Source organism: Lagopus muta, chromosome Z (genome assembly GCF_023343835.1).
Source record: "Lagopus muta isolate bLagMut1 chromosome Z, bLagMut1 primary, whole genome shotgun sequence".
NCBI classification, from domain to species: domain Eukaryota; kingdom Metazoa; phylum Chordata; class Aves; order Galliformes; family Phasianidae; genus Lagopus; species Lagopus muta.
This window is the reverse complement of record NC_064472.1, coordinates 56,475,443-56,497,341: the sequence shown is the minus strand read 5'-3', so window position 1 is coordinate 56,497,341 and position 21,899 is coordinate 56,475,443. Positions and strand designations below refer to the sequence as shown.

At 37.6% G+C, this 21,899-nt stretch overlaps 1 protein-coding gene across 1 annotated transcript in view; it reads right to left on the bottom strand.

The window, feature by feature from the left end:
• The window catches only part of GAK (cyclin G associated kinase), a 66,822-nt gene that overhangs the window by 31,016 nt on the left and 13,907 nt on the right, over nt 1–21,899 (bottom strand). The window contains exons 6-14 of the mRNA XM_048931032.1: nt 19,445–19,570; nt 18,317–18,406; nt 15,068–15,203; nt 14,344–14,456; nt 13,640–13,751; nt 11,680–11,803; nt 4,380–4,429; nt 4,137–4,285; nt 1,630–1,752 (exon numbers count right to left, since the gene is read on the bottom strand). Coding sequence (XP_048786989.1) covers nt 1,630–1,752; nt 4,137–4,285; nt 4,380–4,429; nt 11,680–11,803; nt 13,640–13,751; nt 14,344–14,456; nt 15,068–15,203; nt 18,317–18,406; nt 19,445–19,570 — 1,023 coding nt within the window. The remainder of the gene's footprint in view (nt 1–1,629; nt 1,753–4,136; nt 4,286–4,379; nt 4,430–11,679; nt 11,804–13,639; nt 13,752–14,343; nt 14,457–15,067; nt 15,204–18,316; nt 18,407–19,444; nt 19,571–21,899) is intronic.

The window sequence follows — 21,899 nt, the reverse complement described above, 5'->3', positions numbered from 1 at the left end:
AGGTATTGATAGGCTGCAATGAGGTCACCCCGCAGCCTTCTCTTCTCCAGGCTGAACAAGCCCAACTCCCTCAGCCTGTCCTCATAGGGGAGGTGCTCCAGCCCCCTGATCATCTTAGTCGCCCTCCTCTGGACCATTTCCAAAATCTCAATGTCTTTCTTGTACTGAGGGCTCCACACCTGGACACAGTACTCCAGATGGGGCCTCACAAGAGCTGAGTAGAGAGGGACAATCACCTCCCTGTCCCTGCTGGCCACCCCTCTCCTGATGGAGCCCAGGATCCCATTTGCCTTTCGAGCTGCCAGAGCGCACTGCTGGCTCATGTTCAGTCTCTCGTCCATCAGGACCCCCAGGTCCTTCTCTGCTGAGCTGCTCTCAAGGACCACTCCTCCCAGCCTGTACAGGTGCCTGGGGTTCTTCCGGCCCAAATGCAAAACCCTGCACTTTGCCATGTTGAACCTCATCAGGTTCACCCGAGCCCAGCTTTCCAGCCTGTCGAGGTCCCTCTGAATGGCATCCCTTCCTTGCACCGTATCAACCGCACCACTCAGCCTGGTGTCGTCAGCAAACTTGCTGAGGGTGCACTCAATTCCCTCATCGATGTCATTAATAAAGATGTTAAAGAGCACCAGTCCCAAGACAGACCCTTGGGGGACACCACTTGTTACCGGCCTCCACCTGGACATAGAGCCATTGACCACCACCCTCTGTCTGCGGCCTTTCAACCAATTGCTTATCCATCGGGTCGTCCACCCATCAAATCCACTTCCCTCCAATTTGGAGATGAGGATGTGGTGGGGGACCATGTCAAAGGCCTTGCTCAGGTCCAGGTAAATGACATCGGTCGCCTTCCCTTCGTCCACCAATGCCGTCACTCCATCATAGAAGGCCACAAGATTAGTTAGGCTTGACCTTCCTTTGGTGAAGCCGTGCTGGCTTGTGTAAAGTGTAATGTGTAAAGAAGCTCAAGTTCTAGTGTGATCACTGGATTTGAAAACTTCATCTGAAGTGTTTTCATTCTATTTCCACATGATACAACAGATTACCTACTTACTCAGACATGAATAAATTGCGGTTATGTTTAAAGTTTTCAGGATTTTTTTTGCAAACAAACTATTTTTTAAAACTGCTCTACCTCATGTTAAACAAGAGAGAAGCTTTTTATGCATAGTTAACTTGCATTTTTGAGGCTACATCAAAGCTAGTGATGCATTTAAGAACATCGGAAGTTACCAGGCAACCTGATGCCAGCAAAATCAAGTACCTTTAATGCTCTATAGTCAGTTTCTGCAGTTCTTTACCTATTCTTCTCCAAAGTGCTTCACCAGAAGAGTAGAATGAAAAGTAGAACAAACACTAAAATAACTAAGTATTCTTTTCTCCCAAAAGTTATTTTGCCTTGCACTGTCCATATATTTTCTACATTACATGCAAGCTAGGGCTACATTATCTTACTGTCTAAACAGAAAAATACATGGAAATTATTTTTCTAAATACCTTGCAGGATGGAATTACCTCCAGGCCCTACAGTGAAGAAAATCACAGGAACTCCCCAAGTAATACTAGCATTCTTAATCACAATCTAAAGTTGGCAAGAACAAAATGCCTGGGTAATATCTAGCTACTTACTAGGCAGTGCACAATGCAAACATTTTTCTGGTCCTGTTTCAGCCATAAATGCATGTTCTTGCATATACTGTAAAGATTCTGCAGATTTGGTGCTCGTCTTGCTGGCCAGCCACATTCAGAAACCTAAAGAGACACAAAAGAGGTGTGAAACAACATTATAGTTGCACACATTCACAGAAGAGGATATTTTACAGTTTAATGCCATCTTCAGGTAGAAAATTAAGCAAGATAAAATGTAGTCTTGCAAAAATAGGAAGCACTCTCTAGGATCTAAAATAGTAGACCACTAGTCTGTTGCACTGGAAGTGCCAACAATTCAGATTACTGACTTGTAATCACTTTTAATCATTTTAATCTTTTAGAACTTATCAATAGATTATATACAATGGCAAACCAAGAAAATACAACTTCTTAAGTATTTTAAAAGCTGCTTCACTCTGATCATGTTGAAGGCTATGCAGAACCATCTTCTGAAGCACTAGACAAAAAAAACCTAGATTTCTTTAGCTTACTGCATAACTGTTCTAGCCCAGTACTGAACAACAGAGTTAATAAGTTAGAAAGCATTGTTCGTTGATTGTCTGGATTTCAAAGATGGACATCAAAAATTTCCCTACCATAAGGATTTTTCTGAAAAGATATGAGATACTATTTCTTTCCAGATACAATAAAGCAAAGAGCACACAATAAAATTGATGTCACTAAGATAAATGTAGAACACAAAACGTTCAGATTACTGGTAGACTTAGAATCACAGAATCACAAGGTTGGAAACGATCTATAAGATCATCCAGTCCAACCGTCTCCTCATCACCATTGCCACCACAAGCACTAAGCCATATCACGCAGCACGTCATTCAGACGCCTCTTGAACACTGCCAGGGACGGCAACTCCACCACCTCCCTGGGCAGCCATTGCGGTACCTGACCACTCTCTGAGAGAAACAGTTCTTCCTCATGTCCAACCTAAACCTCCTCTGATACAACTTGCGGCCATTGCCCCGTGTCCTGCTCATTGTCTGGGAGAAGAGGCCAAATCCCTCCTCATCACAGGAAGTCGTAGAGTGCAGTGATGTCTCCCCTGAGCCTCCTCTTCTCCAGACTAAACAATCCCAGCTCCCTCAACCGCTCCTCATAAGACTCGTGCTTAGCGGTGTTTGTGTTATCATTTGCAGTATTATTACATCAGGAATATCAACATATAAGCGCATCAGACTTGCATAACCAAGCATAACCAAAAAAGCTATCTCCAGAATAGACAACTTCCTAAAGACAGAACGTATCATTTCAAACGAAGGTTGATAGCTTTGTCAGAATAGGAGATAAAACTGTTCACTTAAACATGTCAGCCTCAGTGAACTTCAGTTCAAAAAAGGATTTCTGAGGCTTTTGCTTTGAGATACCTGACTAAACAGAAATAAATGGGAAGCTCCCTACAGAACTGTTACCTTTCAAGTTGAACAGCCTTTGGCTAAACCTCAAGCTCAGCAGAACTCAGAAAAACATTGACCTTGAATAGGATCCTCCAACCAAAGAGGCAGTAACTGTTCTTCAGGTTGAACATACTTTGTCTTGTGTACAGATTTGCAATGATGCAAAAAGGCAAGAGACATGCACTGGATAAAATACATTATCTATTTCCTAGCTTGATGAAGTTTAAGTGAACTCAGATAACCGAAGCAATGCTGGCTCTGCAGAATAAGGTCTAGAAGGAGTTTCACATAACAAACAGTGCTTTTACATCATCAGCTGGACAGCCAGTATCAGAGGAGCATCATTACCACTATGGACAGTTTAGACATGGTCTAACATGGTCACTGCTAGAAAACTTAAAACACATTAATAATCTGCACAGTTGAGCTAGTTATAGGACAGTTAAAGTGTATTTCAGAACAGAGAAAGAAGTCCAGTACTTCAAGTATCTTTCAAGCTGGCTTCACTACTGGTCTCAGTACACAGGGGATATGGTCTTCATTGCTGAACAATATTTCAGTCAGGAGCAACAACCAAACACCTACACCTCCCAAGAAAAAGCAGCATTCCAGGGCTAGGCCACACAAAAGTCAAACAGTGTGCAGCAAGACAAGGAAGAAGACTCATCAGCAGGTTATTTGAGTGAGACTTCAAGGAAGTGCTACACCTGAAAGTAAAAACCTTTGAACAGAGAGGAACTGAAGTGTTATTCAGATTTTTAATTATGTTCAATATTCCCCACATAAATCTGAAACCTAAGGGCACTGGTACACTTCTTCAAAAGATACCACCAGCCTAACAAACAGTCCTTAATCAAAAAGAGTAAAGATTAGCCTTTAATCTTTAAGTTTGAAATGGAAGTAAGGGCAAGCAGAGAAGAGGTTACTCTTTGAGCTTATGTTTATAACCATTCTGTTGTCATCTTCCTGATTAAGCAGCATGCTTTAAAGTATCACATGACAAGAAGCTGAAGATATAAATCAATACACTGCATTGAAACACCTTTTACAGAAATACACAAAAACAATACTCACTCTATTATGGAATCGTGAAGGTCTGTATGTCCTTGGAGAAAGATTATACACAGCATAGTGCCCAGGATGTTTGGAGTCCAGACATAACCGTACATCTTCTATGTTATTTTTGATGGCAGATTCTACGCCTTCTGCTGGAAAGGACATCACTGAAAAAAGAAGATCAGCAGGTGAGGTATATACTTTTTTTTTCCCATGTATAATGCATGATCAGAAGTTGTTTGCGAGACTTAGCAATCATACCTGCAATTCTTGAAGTGATGTATGATATATCCAAGTCTCCTTTCGCATAACTGAAAAAGAATACATTGGAGTTGATACTGAGAAATAGAACCATTCAAGCCGTGAATCTAAAGTCTTATCATAGGTTATTTCCAGAATAGATGGTGTACCTGCACTAGCTGCAACAAAACCAGCTTTGGGAATTTTATACAGGTACTCTCAATGTTTAAGTCATTCTACAACTGTTACTGTTACTGATAAATGTTCATTGTAAATGCATAAGCAGCTTCTAAAAGGACCAGAAGAACCCTTATCTCTTACACAGTATCAATTTTAAAGCTCAATGAGGATTCATTAACACTTCGACTGGAGGACATTCTAGTGCTTCAAACAGATTTTTTAAAGATTCCAAAATGCCTGAAGTGAGCAAAGCATTAATCATTCATTACTCACTGGTTTCCTAACTACCCATGCAGTTTTTTTTGTAAAATAGCTTCCCAGTGATTTTCGTATTTATATTCATTCCTTCCATCTCTGCCTTACCCCCCGACTTACACTAATAATTTACTATTTCATGATTGTCATTATTTTGTTTGCAGGGTACTTGCTGTGCAGCAAGGTGAAAATCTGGGAAAGACTGAGAAGTCCCAGCATATGTCAAATGAGATGGATCCCATAGGTCTACACTTCTCAGTGTCAAAGCAGGAAAAAATACTTGACCTAGAGAGTTTGTTTTAGATAGCTTACATCGGTAGCACATCTCCAGAATATCAAAAGACAGAGCAACAACATCATGCATGTATACCAAAGAGAAGCACTTTTTTAAATCATCACAAAGTTTCAAGACACATAGAATACAGCATTCCTTTCTGAAATACCAAGAGGAACAGTCTCTCCTTGACTCCTTATGGCACACTAGTTAACTTAAAGGAGTCGATTAAAAGATTACTGAATTTACAAGGACTGGGAGGAGAACTTGGGATGAAGCAAGAATGACAGCTTTGAAGGCAATGACAAGTACTTGTATGGACTGGGTTAACAACGATAACAATTCACAGACTCAAGAGAAACTGAAGTCACCATGAGGAAAGTTGAGAATCTCAACAGCCGAAACACTAAAAACTCAACCCTGAAAAACACTGCAAGAAGAGGTACACAAAATGACCTAATACAATGCTATTTCAAAAACATCTGCATTTTTGGAAGGCCATTAACTTCATCAGGTAGCTAAGGTGGTAACATACTGCTGCACACAAACTGATCAAGGCAAAAATTTACATTCAGCACCAATTATAATTGCTAACAAAAATCAGCACAGTCATTTCTGATTGTGAGGTGTTAAATTATTTGTCACTTACATCCACTAACTTCAAGTAAAAAAAAAAAAAGCAGATCATTCTAATGATTTGAACTTTTTCAGTTATCAAGATGAAGAAACATCTAATACAACAGCCTGAAAACAAAGAAGTATTACATATTCAATACCACAAGTTAAACAGCAACATAAAATGAATGCATACTGCTACAACGAGCAAAAAACCTGGTCTTCACATTTGTTCCTACAGCAATATTTTCAGAAATTGACCCTTTACTAGCAACACCATCCTACACATTTTCTATTTTTACATGTCTAAATTAAAATGCAAAATTATTAGGAGAGTGGATCACACCACACACTAGCAGAAAAGTTCCACGCAGATTAGAACTTGCTGAAAAAAAGTAGTTTGGATTGTTAATAACAGCATGGACAAGATAAGTTTGCTGCTGTACAGGAAAGTCTGCATGCCTGTGACAATCAGAAAAGTTTCAGAATGGTTCTGCTGTGTGAATTAGAGTGTTGCTGGTACACAGACTGGAAAATCAACTCAAGACTTAAAATGTATGACTATCTTTTGAATTCCTATTCCGTGTTTTCCTTGAATTTTTTCCTGAGTATTTCAGAGCTATTACAGTATTAAGACTGGAACACCAGGTGCGCTTCTTAGTATAGTGCTTTATGTCAGACTGACAATAAAAACTTCTTTAAATGAAGGCAAAAAACATGTACACAGTTGTGGAGTACACTCTTCACATAGAGTGATAGGCATTTCAAGTTAACACTGCAACAAAATATCAGGTCTGAGGTCCATCTTTGCATGCTGCTAACAGCTATACATGTACTGCAGCACTGCTGGCAGGTGATGAATACAACAACATGCAAGAAGTCAAGATACTGCATGTAGGGTTTCTACCTTGTGACCAACATGGAAAAATTCTGCAAAATTCCATAACAAATGTGCTTCTTTAAGGCTTCAATTAAGGTAGACAGGAAAGCATGTCATCATATCAATATCTAGTCCCTTTCCTGATAATAACAAGATTCTTATACCCTCACAGTGAAATATCTAGATGGAAATGTAGCAAATAAGACATAAACTCCCCCTTTGCAGCATAAGCATCTGAACAAAATCAGAAGTCCTAATTAAATGTTTAAAACTTCTCAATGTAAAGGGTTGGCATTATTGGTCTCATCAGAGAAGAGCTGCACTAATGATGCCACAGTTTGCTGAAAGGTTAAAAAATAAAATTAACAAATTTATAAAAGCTAGACAGCATACAGCACGAAGTTCTACAACAGCAGACAGTTACCTTGTGATGCTGACAGCTGAAGATGGGAAAGAAAGAAGACATACTAGTCTTCTACAGTTAAGCTACAGTATAAGCAAGCAAAGTATGGCCTTCAGTCAAACAATGCTCTAATGCTAAGCAGTCTTCCTCTAGAGGTGTACACAAAATTAAGACAAAAATCTATTAATTAACTGAGTAATACTGCTCTTGAAGTTTTGGGGCTTTTTTTGTTTTTTTGTTTGTTTGTTTGTTGTTTTTTAAAGCCATGAAGAAATGCAGCAGTGAAATTCACATCAATCCACTCCCATTTGGTTTTTCTTTGTAAAACTGAATTAATCATTTAACTATGCAGTGGTAACATGAAGCAAAGTAATATTCCCATGAAATGAAGCATTAATGCAGTGCCAAGAAACAAAATTACCCTAGAAGCACAGAAAGCTAACAATGAAAGGCACTAACATCCTAGATTAGTTTCTTAATTAGAAGATATTGTTTTGGTAAACCAGGAAGACTGGTCATAAGTTTTGCAGAAAGGTTTGATGCTAGCAGATGCTCAATGCTTATAAAAATCTATAAAACTTTTACTTAACATTTACAGGTTATCTTCTGAAGTTGTCTTGGTTTTGGTTTTTTTTGTTTTTGTTTTTTTTTTGTTTTTTTTGACAAGGCATCTATATCTTCCGTGGAAGCAAGCCTCAGTAAGCAAAGAAGCTAAAGGGAAAAGCAGCATCACATCGCAACTGAGGGACAGGAGAGATGGACAGAGAAATTACACCAATGTTGCACAGCTGACCCTGAGTTAGCAGGCGTATATGGGTACGTGTGGAAGAACAAATCTCCTTTCAGTGCAGATGCTGCCCTGCAGTAGTATACATTAGGTTAGTCTGTGACAACAAAAGGGCTGAACCTCAACAGCTAAAGAGTGACAGACCAGCAACAAAGAAATTGCTTCTGCCTGACTTAAACCTAAACGTACAATATATGTTTATTCCAAAATAGCTTCAAATGAGGTGGCATGAGCACAATCAAGATGGTCCTGATTCATTCGTATTCCTAGTAGACCACAACACATTTTAGTGCTCAGGCTTTTATCACTTATTGCAACAAACAGGAGACCCAAAATTTGAATAAAGGCAGCTCTGGGAGAAAATTATCTTTTTATTGGAAGTAATGAACATCAACTCTTCAACTGTGGTGTGGATTCAATGAAGAAGAGTCTGCCTGAAGATAAAGGATATAACTCTAAAACTCAGAAAAGCAGCCATGAGCAGGAAGGAGACAGCCCATCTGTGGGCTCAGAGCAGTGATGTAAATGCATGGCAAGGAAGAAACATTTTAGTTTGTCCAGAAAGCCTGCTTCTCATATTCATTGAGTTTTAGAAAGGTAGTTGATGCCATTAGCATAAGGAATTTATGAACACCTTTTCAACTACGATTAGCTGTAGCCACAAATTTGTGAAGGTAGAGAACAGCCATGGCAGAAAACAAACACCCTACAGCAGACACAAAGAAAGAATAAGCAGTTCAGCTCAGTTAAAGCACGAGTAGTTCATGGATGCACAAAGCCTTGTGGTGGGACTCTCACAAGGACAGTGATATACGTGAATGCTGAAGAACCTCAGACTATCTCTGGTCCTGTATAACATTAACTACTGTTCAAGGCTCAAAAAGTCAAGGTTCAAAAAGCATGCACTCTCAGAAAACAAAACTTGTTGTGCTAAGAAGCCACTAACAAACACTGATAAATTACAAGTGGAAAAGGTTCTCTGTGTATTCATTAAACGTTATCTGGAAAACAAGTACTGATGTAACTTGTCCTCACTAGCACGTTATATGAATCTGCACTTGGTGCAATCTCATTTTCTTTCAGTTCCCAAACTGCTGACCAAATGTACATGGTTAACAGGAGACCTGGAAGTTGTGCCAAAACAGATGGCCGTCCACAAGACCAGGTTTTGTTTTTGCTATTGCGTATTTTAAACAAGTTTGACAACTTTTCTTCACTGCCAACAGAAACAATAGTTTGAAGTGACTGTACACACAGCCCTCCCTAGTTCAACAGCCTCGTCCAAGATGTCTGAGTGGGATTCACCTCCTCATGAGAAAGCCTGGAATTCAACAGTCAGACAATTTACAGTGAAAGCATCAGCTTGTAGAAAGTAACCTGCCATTAAATCATGGCACAACACTGTCTGTCAAACCTCTCCCCATTTGTTATAGCTCTTGGAAGTGCAGCATCCTCCTCCAGACAGGAAACACCAATGGTTAGTTATCTAATTGATTATCGTAACACTTACAGCTATTAAGTCTTAAAAAGCCAAACCATGCTGAGCAACCACACTCTCAAGGTAATCTATTGTCATTAATATTCACATCTATTATTTTACAGTTAACACATAAGATGGAAAAGTGAAGAGCTATTTCCTGGTTAATAATCTTTAACAATTTCCATACTGCACATGTAATAACACACCTCCAAAAGCGCGAAGATCCTGACAGAGGCCCAGATCTATAATCAAGTAAATCAATAAGTAATTCTAACTGAAGTGCTAAATATGAAGTTCAGTCACAGAACAGGAACTGGTTATTAAAAAATGAGAACAGTGACTAAAACAGATGAAAATTTATTCTGGGCAATCTCTATACCTGTATCAAATGACTTGGGATACAAGTATGTGAACCGAACAGCATATTTCAAGACAGCAAGTACCCACTGTCTTCTATCTGTCAGTACCTCATGGGAGCTTGTATATAGTTAATATTTTACACCTTCCATGCTACCCATGGTATGGAGCCAAATGAAAACATACAAAGCAGAAAGCCCCACAGACATGTTAGGTAAGAGAAGCAAAAATAAAGTGAAGATACAGCACAAGGCATTCCATATACTTGTAGACTGTTCTTATCCCTTGCCACAGGAAAAGAAGAAAACAACGCAAGATGAAATTGTAAGAAGTAATCAAACTTCTAGTGGTCAATAAGGAAAAACTGGTTGCAAGAGCAGGAAGAGAAACCTCTTCAAATATAAGCATATGTACAACAGTACAGAACAACTCATGGAAAACTGCACAAGAAATGGAGTGCAGGAGTACTGCAGAAGCAGTAGCAACTGTTAAAATAGTAGAATGGAAGAGTAACATCTATTGCAGGAATAAAAACGTGAATCAGAGCTTACAACTTCAGAGGAAGACAAGAACTCAACTACTGTCTGTCACTAAGAGGAAAAGAAGTAATTTCTCTATTGCAAAGCTTGAAATTTAAGCAAAACTGGCAAAATTTAAGACAAAAAATTAAGTACCTTCAGGTTGTAAGAGAGCTGTTGAAGGCAAGAAATCTGCAGAATATATCCAGGTATTATCACACAGAAAATTTTCTTTAAAAAGATACCACAAAAGGAACAGAAATTACACTGAATAGAAGGGCTGAGAAAGATCACTTCCACAGAAGGTAGCAAAGAGGTAAAGAACAGAGGTATGTATCTCAGCGTATGCCAAAGAGATAGAAAAGTTGCTTAAAATTAAAGCGCTGCTCATCACAATGCTTTGTACACAAAATTTCTACAGTTCTGTTAGGTTCCTAAGAATTCACTGCTTTCCACCATGCAACACTTCACTCCCCCAGTTTACTTCCCTTTCTCTTCACTTGAGCCTGTGTGGTTCCATCACAGCAGAAAGTCTGATGCTGTCACAATTGATTTTATCTGCAGAAAGCTGCTAAGGACAGACCAAAGCTGCATAGTTATTGTGACCTTTAAGAAACTGAAGATCTGGCCTTTTTGAGCGCTACATGGAAAGTTCAAAGCAGCACATTAAACACTACGCTCCATGATAGAAAAGCATGTTGCAAATAGAAGATTTCACAGTATTTCCAATTACAAGGTCAAAAAATTTACAACAAAGGAATACGGTAACTTGCCCAAAAGGAGGTTCTAGCTCTATTACTACACTGACTTACATTCTCACCCAAAAAATTAAGAAAAAGCTTTTTATACTGCATAACACTCCATAAAAAACTGAAAAAGACAAATCCATATTCTGATCATCATACAGAGCCAACGGAAAACATTTGCTGTGAGTTTGGAAAACTCATTAAAATACATTAAGAACCCAAGAAAACATACATCAAATCAGGACAGTATTCTTTCATGTAATTCAGTGCTAATGAGAAAGGCAGTGTGAAACTTCTCATTTTGCCACAAGTCTCTGCCTTTCATCACCTATACCACACACAGGATTCCATTTGAAAGCTGAACTGGACAGAAGAGCTCATGCGCCATTTCCCTGTAGTTTTTCCTCTCTTTCATTGTCTTAAACTTTCACCACTCCGTCTTATTCTTTCATTATTCACTCAAACCCTATGTTGTAGCTGAATTTGTTTATTTTGATCCATGATAGTCCCACTCTCATACTCCTCCTCCCAGTTCCAGTCCCCACCAACTCACATCTCTCAGGTTTTCAGTTTGTGCAAAATACAGCAGACAACATCAAGGAAGGCAGTACTTACAGACAGATTTTCCCCTCCCAGCAATTTCTTTTCTATGCTATTGCTCCTTCAGTTTTTGTATTAGAATCGCTCAAAGTCTCTGCAGTAATTATCAGTTGCTAGAACTCATATGTAGAAAATGATTGGGTTGAGTTGGACTATTTCCGGAATAAACTCCTTACTTCTGTAACGTAATTCTTACCAACATTTTTTATATTTTTTTTTTACTCACTTGGCCACAGACTGGATAACTTTAGAAGATGTATCCTTAATATTAGTGAAAAATCGCTCTGTTCCACCCCTCAGAATATCGAAGAACCCTCCATAAGTCTGGTCACATTCCGCAACGGTCAAGCCTAGAATAGTTGAATAAAAATAATTGTACTTTAAGTCACATCCAAACTAAAGAAAATTGCCCACAAAGCTGTAAAGTGAAAGCGTATACAGGCCAAGCTTTGCTGTAAGGCTCACAGTATTAAAGACCTCCTTAACCACAAACTACACAAAAAAAAATGACACCTGTGTGGTAAAGAGCTACTAGTAAATCACTTAACAAATTATTTAATTGACTGTATTTAGGAGAAAGCAGAACAAGATTTGTACTGGTGAAGCATTTCTTTCATATTGTTTCTGCAAGAAAACACTATCTTTTGTTTACTATCAGTCTCAACATGCAGTATTTCATCAGCAAGTCAACTTAAGCATCTCCAGTAAAATGACATTTTGAAGCAGGGCTTCAAAAGGAAGGTGACATAAGTTACATTTTAAGCATGCAGTCCCAGCTAGCAACATTCCACCATTAATGGAAAACAGCACTGCATCCTGCACAAAACAGCCAGACAGGATTTTGATTAGAATCACACAATCAGAGGGATTTAAAAGGACCCCTAAAGAACATCAAGTCCAACCCCCTGCTGAAGCAGGTTCCCTAAAGTAGGTTATACTGGTTTCGAATATCTCCGAAGAACGACAACTTCACAGCCTCCCTGGGCAGCCTGTTTCAATGTTTTGTCGCCTTCACAGTGAAGACAACTTCCCCTATGCTCGTATGGAACTTCCTGTGTTCCAGTTTGTGCCCACTGCCCCTTATTCTGTCACCGGGCTCAGCTGAAAAGAGCGTTCCTAGTAGGAAGGTATATTTTCCACAGCAATTTATATGCAGATGAAATTATTGCAATAAATATTACCCAACCTTCCTCTTGAGCTTTAATGCCTTCTTACTGTCAATTCAGTATAAGTAATAAAAACAAGAAAAAGTGAATACAATATGAAATATTCCATGGCTGTGTTTTACCTTAATCATAATGTTAAGCTCCAAATTCACATGAAATATATGAAAAGGTGGTTGCTAAGACTGCTTTTTATTACAAAACCAAATGCAAGCAAGCCAATCCAGCTTTCATTTTCTTTACTACACTAAATGCAAGTATTTACAACAAAATGAACCCTATAATACTTACATTTCTAGAAAGAACATGCCAGCTTTTAAATCATCTTGGAAGCATGCTTTGGTTGAGTCAAGTACATACTGTTAGTTTAACTACTGTTTTTCTTCAGATGATGCCACAGCTTCTTCTCACCACTGAAGTTTTTTGGCACAACCCAGCACAATTGTTTCTTAGTTAGCTGGGTTCAAGCCAGCACCAGCAATGGCTGTCTCTGAATATAATGACTGTAGTGTCAGTAAACTGCTCAGCGACTTCCACCACATGTACTAAAGCTTTCATTACAGCACTTCTCAAAGGATTTTCAGCAGTTAAATCTTAAGCTCTCACTTTTCAGTGAACACAAATATCATATGTCTCGCTGAATTGGAAAGTTTAGTTTATAGTGAATTCTTTTTACTCTTTTTCTTTTTTTTTTTGCTATAATTCTTACAGCTCATTTGATCAGCCACTGTCATAAAACTTTAGTTCATCCTAAATTCCTCCCCATCTACAGGTTAATAACACATTTTGGCTTCAATTATTTTACAAAGAAAACTAAATTTTATTTTCCCAGCAACAAACTATTTGTATTAGCAACATACAACCAAACTCTAAGGAAAAAGAAAACAAAAGCTTAGAAAGACCAATAATAGACCAATAAAGACCAATAGTCTGTATTTGTGCAAAATGTTTAAAATATCTAAATTCTTTCCCCAAATGCAAAATATGCAATTGGTGCACTGAGACGCCTTTTTTTGCACATACCTGCATTGTACATATTGTTGAGCTGTCCTGCAGGCTTGGAGCTCTGTGAAACAGAGGTCACAGATATTCGAGGCTGAGCATTGTTTCCATAGCCTCCATTTTGTTCCAAGAGCTGTGGAGATTAATAACCACTGAAGATTTTCTTCTTCATTTAGCCAACTCATAAAAATCAACTAACAAAGTGTAACTTGGTGAGAACAACCATGCAACCAATTTCTTAGGCTCCGGAGAAAGCCAGACAGCTCAACTACGCTACTCATACTCAGTTTCACTGCAGTCTAAATAAAGCATCAAACAAGAGACACTCCAGAGAGCGTCCTTGCAAGAGGGTTTAAGTTAATGAAGACAGAGCCTTCACGTATTGGAGTTTCTTGTGCACGTTAATCATGATTGAATACAGCATGTTGAACAGAGCACTTGCCTACTAAAGAATGATTTAGGAACAAGACATTTTCATCAATACGCAGTAAGAATTGCAACTAGTTTATTTTAATGTCATGTAAATTCTGTGTTGTTGGTTTTTTTAAGTGTATTTTTTAAAGGCTACATTTAAGTCATACAGACCTATTCAATTTCAAAAGAAGGCAGTGTGAAGTTTTCGAAAGACTGAGAAATGGAGGGCCTGCACTGACATTTATTTCTAAGCTCACATCAGATAAGTAATGAGACCTACTCAATAATACTCTTTCATAAGATTCCTTTACCTCCGTGATGGGGGATTTAGGATTCACATTCCTAGCTGCTGCAATCTCCTGCAGCTGATTCACAAGTTCAGTGATTGACAATCTCTCCTCTGGGTTCACCTTCAAAGTGGAGCCTAAAAAACATGGTTCAGACAATGTAACAGATGTCTTTCTGAGGCCTTCTTCCAGCAGAGATAACTTCTTCACTGCAGCCTCAAATATACAGAACAGTGTATAGCAAATACAAAACTCATACAAAAGTATCCTTGTTTTAAGAAGTAACCTTCAAGAAATACCTTCAGGGTTAAGAATACATCACAGAACATACTTCAGGGGTGCACTCATAAACAACCTCAAAAGTAATGCTGTATTTAATGTTGTTGGAGCTGGAATCATATTTCCAGCACTGCAACTGAAGGTTTTGGTAAACTATTTAAACACTAAGGGAAAAGGTATTTCTAAAGCAAATTCAAAGAAATGAGTCAAAACACTTGTCATTCCTACAACATGCCTCAAGCCCAAAGCATGATAGGTGACAGCTCTAAAGTACAGAAGTTTAATTTGAAGGCTTGCTTTGTCTTTAATTATAGATCAAAATTTTGAATAAAATGAGAAGTTGTAATAGTTATCCTTTTGACTATAGAGTAGTTAAGTAGAAGTCAGTAAGATTTAATTCCTAGAAATATAATGCAAGCACAAAGTTGCATCAATAAAAACACTAAACTAAATAACATCGTAAACTTACGGATGAGATCATGAAATACAGAGTAGCGGGTGTCGTTCTGTGGAATGGCGTATTTTCCATTGACTATGCGAAGTTTAGCTCCATCTTCAAAGGGATGTTGTCTAAAGCATAGCAGGTACAGGATACAGCCCAAAGCCTAAAAAGAGATAAAGGCAGAAGTATTTAATTTAGGCAGAGATAATTAAAACTGAATTTCAGATTGTGATTAGGCTTCCTAGTACTGCTTGCAAATCACAGGTTTCAATCATCAACTGTTGACTCATGGAACCCTTTACATATTTGCAGTACTTTCAAGATCAGCTTCAGACTCCTTCTGAAATAGTCCTGGTGTTACTCTGAGGAGAGGAACAGTGAAACATTCACTTGACTTGTCAGTTAGAGCACTCCTACTACCAAAGTTGCCTCTAAATAAGATTGTGATTTCTTTTTTCCCCTTCAGTACAGTTTTCAGATGTAAGAATTCTCGTATTGATATGTTTTTAAAAATCATACGTCCATTTTACAAATTTTGCCACATATATCAAAGTGAATACTTGAAACATTGAGCATGTTCAAGAATCGTAGAATCATTACGGTTGGAAAAGATCTCCAAGATCATCTAAGTCCAACCCTGCACCTACCACTAATCTTGCCCACAAAACTATGTCACTAAGTTCCATATCTACAAGTTTCTTGAACACCTCCAGGGACGGTGACTCAATCACCTCCATGGGCAGCCTACTGCAATGCCTCTAGTACTCTTTTTGATAAGATTTTTTTTTTTTTTTTTTTTTTAATTTTCAATCTGAACCTCCCCTGGTACAACTTGAGGGCATTCCCTCTAGTGTGATCACTTATCTGGAAGAAGAAGCCAACCTCCTCCTTTTAGACAACTGTAGAGTGCAATAGCATCTCCCCTGAGCACCCTCTTCTTCAGACTCAACAATCCCAGTTCCCTCAGCCAATCTCATAGGACTTGTGCTTTAGGCTCCTCACAGCTTCACTGCCCTTTCTTTCACACCTAACAAATTCAAAGTAGACTGGCAGGCAAAAAAGAAATATAAACTGAGTGGGGGGGGAAAAAAAAAAAAAAAAAAAAAAAAAGCCTTGTAATTACCTCACCATAGCAAGTCTTAAATCTCACAACAAAGGCATCCAGACTCACTCAAAAGGAAGAAAGCTCACTGAACCTGGGGACACTGCCATTAATTAATACTGACTCTCAGCAGAAAGAACTGCCACAAATTGAAAAGAGGAAATAGTAAAAGAAAATGATTTCCTTCAGTGAAGTTGTTTTATTTGGTTGGTTTTGTTTTGTGATGGGTTTTTGTTTGGTTTGGTCATTTTTTGGAGGGGGAACAAATTTTTTGAAACAAATCAAGATACTGTTATTTACTATTTACTATTATTTAATTATCCCTCAGACTGCTTCAGGAAATAAGAGATACTTTAAAATTACTATAAAAATAAAATACTATAAAATTATACAACCTTTATTATATAAAGGTTTTATACTATAGTTGCATGAATAAAAGAGTCCAAATTCTGAAAAGAAAAAACTTACGAAAACTACAGATATTCAAAAAGCAAGACCTGCAAGATGCCTTACACAGCCCAGAAAAGTCTCCTAGCAGAACCAGAGTTTGAAACTTTACTCCTTAGTAAGGAGCCCACTCACATTTCCAAAAGCTTTACTAATGGAAACATATGAAGCAGCTTGCAAGCAAAGGATAATTTCAACACAGAAAAATATTTATGACAAGACTCATTTCTGTAGAATTGAGTTTAATTTCAGTTCAAGAAATGACATTAAATAAGTGCAATTAATACCTACCTCAACTTTTAATTTCTTTCTAGTTAATGTGTTTATTTTCAGAAAATCTCCAGACTTCAGTAGGAAATACACACACACACACACACACACACAAAAAAAAAAAAACCAGACTGAGCCTGAAAACATAATCTACTAAGTACCTAATCACAATCCATGTAGCTGATAACTAATACTTCTTCCACACTATTGTTTTAAGCATAGCATTTCTTCTGCCTTCATGCTTTTAAGCTCACACTATAAGTAACCACAAACGTTACCATACCTACATGCTTCTTCCTTGGAAAAGCTATCATTCAGCTCACTAACAACAAACTACAGATCAGTCACACTTTGAGACAGCTATATGATTCTGCAAAATTCAGTGCACGTTTTCACTGAAACCAGAATGCAAAGATAAAAAAAACACCACAGATCAAGTTCCAAAGAGATCATGATAAATGCAACAGACCTTCCAAAGACACAGTAGAAGACAACCAGCATGTTAATACCAACAGATTCAGTTAATTTAAACAAAAGAAATGCATCTGCTCTTTTCAGTAAGGCTTTTGTTAATTGATGTTCTTGCTGTGTTTAATTGGATGTAATCTTAGTTGAGATTGTCAGCTTTTAAGGCATGTGAAATAACCAAGTTGTCAGAAAAGCTTTTGTTTGTTTTTTCACCTGGTACATAAAAAAATAAATCACTGATGGATTAGATGTTAAATATTAAGCTAAGAAACTGAATGAAGTTCTGAAATCCCAGCTGAAATCTGAAGAGCCTGTTAGTACAATTTCTCAGTTTGACTTCTGACACATGTCAGATACAGATACAGTTGAAGAACTTGACACTATATCTTTAAAAAGACATCCAACAAAATAAAAGATTCCTAAATGCAAAGTTACTGGATAGTAACTCTGTACTGCAGCAGTATTGCATAACTAGAATGTAAAAGATTTAAGACTTACAACAGCTTTCTCAGTGAACATTGACAGTTCATGTTCTTTGCTACACAAAACATGAACAATCCAACTTTATTGATATCTTAACTACACAGATGCAAAACCTAGATGTAATCAGTTTTAAATCAATTTAGCAATAGGTTGTCCAAGGATTACATGCATAGCATAAAAAGAAAATTCAAATTAAAAGAATCTTAAAGACTTCGTAGCAGTAAGTTCCCCCAAAGCAATAGTTCTATGGAATATAGAAGAAAGTTAATTATTGCTTTTCACAGTGGAAGACAAGCTAGAACTGTGGGGGGGTGAAAAAAAAAAAAACACATGAATTCAATATCTCACTACTTGAATATTTCAATACATTGTTCATGCTACTTAAGTTGGTTTTGACAAACAGTTTAACCCACACTTATTTTGTGTTTTTTGCAAAAGTGAAATACAAACTGCAAAACCAGTTTAATTATGAGCCCAAGCCATTATGATACAAAAGAATTTCTTACCCAAATGTCCTGCTTTTCACTGATTGGAAAATTAGAATATAAATCTATCATCTCTGGTGTCCTGTACATCGGTGTTGTATTCCTGGTGATCTGCAGAAGACAGAATCTCTTGAAGCAGAAACCTGAACAAACTCTAACGACATTCAGCAAAGGAAACAGAAAGCTATCTATTCTGTGTGGACAGTTCATTTTGAAATTTCAGACTTGTCAACTGTCAATGAAGACACCATTAACTGAGTCATGGACTAGTCACAAGGGCTTTCATAGAACAAGGGGTAAAGGTTGAAGGACTCAGAATAAAACTAATCTTCAAAAATCTTTCCATAACACAGAAGATTTAAAATGGAGATGAACACAAATCAAGAAAATCAGCAACAAAACAGGAAGTGAATTCATGCTCCAGTACATATCTCTCTTGTTTCCTCATCACACTTACTGACAGCATATAGACAAAATCAAATATTTACATGTGTTACAAGGATCCACTGAGATAAGACTTTTTTTTTTTTTTTTTTTTTTTTTTTTGCATACACTATATAAAGCAATGGTACATAATTACCTTTCCTTCTCTGGAAACCAATGGATTACTCTACAATGGCAAAGGTTTCCAAAACAGTGGAAGGTTAAAAGAGGCATGATATCAGAGGTTGTATTCATGAATTTTAAATGCCAGTGTATTTCATCATACTTAAAGTCTAAGACCAGCTGATGGATTATATTGGATTTACCAGCATTACTCTCGCCTCAAAACTAAGAACAAGTGCACTTTGGAAAAACCAAATGCATGTTTAACATCATCACTGTAGTTCTGGGAGCAGAGCAATACTGCCTGTTTTTAAGGGACAGACAACGTTCAACACCCCGTTTTGACTGCAATTAGAAGAAACTTTTTTAATCTGGTATTCCCCTATCAGATTACAAAATGGACACTACTCGAGCTGAAGCAGTGGTTACAGGCAGCTAGAGAAAACAAGCAGTGTTAACTGCAAGCCAGTTAAAATGAACTCCAGCAACATAAATAGCCCTACAAGAATCTTCACTTGTCCTAGAAGTTACACAAACTAAGAGCAGATTACTAACAGAAAATGAAGTGTACTGTCAACATCAACAACAACAAGATATTCTTACCTCTTCTTCAACCAGTGCTCTCTTTTGTGCAGACCAGCTGTAGTCAGGATAATAAGCTACTGTTGTAGCACTACCAAAGTCACAAAGTTTAATCGTTCCTTGGTTACTAATAAGCAAGTTCTCCACCTTAAAAAAAAGAGGCAGAACAAAATGAAAATACCTCTTTTTGAAGGGTAAAACACGTGATTCAAATATCAAATCATGTGTGCATATACACACGCAAAAATATTTCACTACAGTCTATTTCTTTGTTCACAAGTAAATAAAAATTTCAAACAACAATAAGTTCAATGTATGTGGCAGCAATACAGACAATCTTTAGGAGGAATCATGAAACAAGTGATCCAAATAACAAATGGACATCCAAGGAACAGGAAATAAACCCAAGGGGAAAAAAAACACATATTAGTATCAGAGAATAGATTAGCGCTTCTAAGAGGCCACTTGTATATGCAGCATCTTGAAATCCAAACGTTTTCATCTATAAAACTGAACTCTGTTAATGCCATTGTAGTGGAATAATGGTTAGGACCACTGTAGATAAAAAAAAAAAAAGTAATAGAAAAGAAGCGGGCTGCAAGGAGATGCCTAGAAAGATGCAGCCATGACTTTCTGAGGAAACAGAAACCAGCTATTTGAGAACTATGTGCTGCCTGAACATTTAACCGGCCCTTTTCTTCTTAGTAATCCAGCCACCTTAGATGGCTCTGTGAAACTGGGATGAAAATTAGAAGAGAATAGAAGAGTGGGTCCAGAGTAGGTGTATTATAAGGTCACAACAACAAAAGAGCTGGAAAAGAACTTGCATTTCTACATAAAGACAAGAAAGGGAATGCATGCGCCTTTTAATTTTTCCAACATTAAAGTACCAAACTTCAGATAGCCAGATCTGGCTTCCCTTTCCCCACTGACACTACTACATTTCTGGATGTCCTTCCTCAACACCTCAGCTTTCAGAACTATCCTTTCTCAGATGTGCTCCTTCTTCCACCATAAAGTCATTTTTTACTACCCCCAGGATTATGCTGAGCTGGTTGTATCTATCTCAACAAGTAAACTGAATTCTTTTCTGTCGAAAAACATTTCCTTGCTTCTCTGCACAATATGAAGGGCAGGCGATGACAAGAGGTAATGGCTTCAAACTAAAAGATGGAGATTTAGATGAAATGTTAGGAAGGAATTCTTTACTCGGGGAATGGTGAAGCACTGGCACAGGCTGCCCAGAGTAGCTGTGGATGCCCCATACTCAGGGGGTGTACAAGGGCAGATTGGATGGTGCTTTGAGCAACGTGATCTACCAAAAGGTATCCCTGCCCAAGACAGCGAGGTCAAAATTAGAAGATCGTTAAGTTCTCTTCCAATTCAAACCATTCCTTGATTCTGTGATTCAATATCAAACATACCTTAAATAATAGAAGTAGTTATAGTATCACCAAAGGAAAAAAATTAAAAAAACAAATTCAGGCTTTTGTGAGCTTATGTCTTGTTCTGTGCTTTGAAGTTTGCTAGTAATTTAGAATATTTCAGGTGGTTATTATGGTCTCTGCTACACAGACTAGCTGTAAAGTTCAAGTTCTGATAATTGAAATATCAGATAAACACTGACAGCTTATCAATCACACTAGCTTGGAATTTTTCCAAAGCAGAAACTACCTGGATTTTTACAATGCTGTACACACCCATTCTAAGTGCAAAGGTATTCAGGCAAAAATGAATGGACAAACAAGAGAAGAACACCAAGAACACAGAAATTGACATTTCTATACGAAGTTGAACTTTAAGCTGTACTGCAGAAACTTCACTAATACCCTAATACTTTTGGTCCAAATAATCTAGAAAACTTTCTTGGATTCCAGCTTCTCTCCTAAAAAACACACTGCCATCACAGACCTCATTTGAAAGTAAGGTCAAAACTTTGATCTACAGGTTTTTTTTATGCTGCTGACTGCTTTCCAGAAAACACAGCATAGCTAAGTGAACTCTATCTGATACTTGATTATACAGGTCCTTGCCCAACTATCAACTAACTTGGGTCTAATTAAGGTCCCAACATCTATCATTTCCTCTTGCTCTACAGCCTCTAATACAAAGCCAACAGGAAATAAAACTGTTGCCTCTTTCTATTTTATATCTGACAAGATCATCTCTTGATTAAAAAAACTGGTCAAACATAGCACTGGCTCAGCTATAAAACAGTTGAGATAAAAAAAGCATTTCTCACAGAGGTAAAAAAATTCATATTTATTAGTAACTACTAATAACACTTTTAGAGAGAAAAGAGGTACCTTTTCTGTTCACAGACATAAAAGACTTCAGCAAAGTATACAAAATTTTATTCTACAAAGTATTACCAAAGAAGTTTAATGCAGACTCGGTTAAAATCTCTTACTTAAGATTACCTACAAGACTGCTTGCCAGCACTGAGCAATTTTCCTTAGCAAAACTACAAATCATA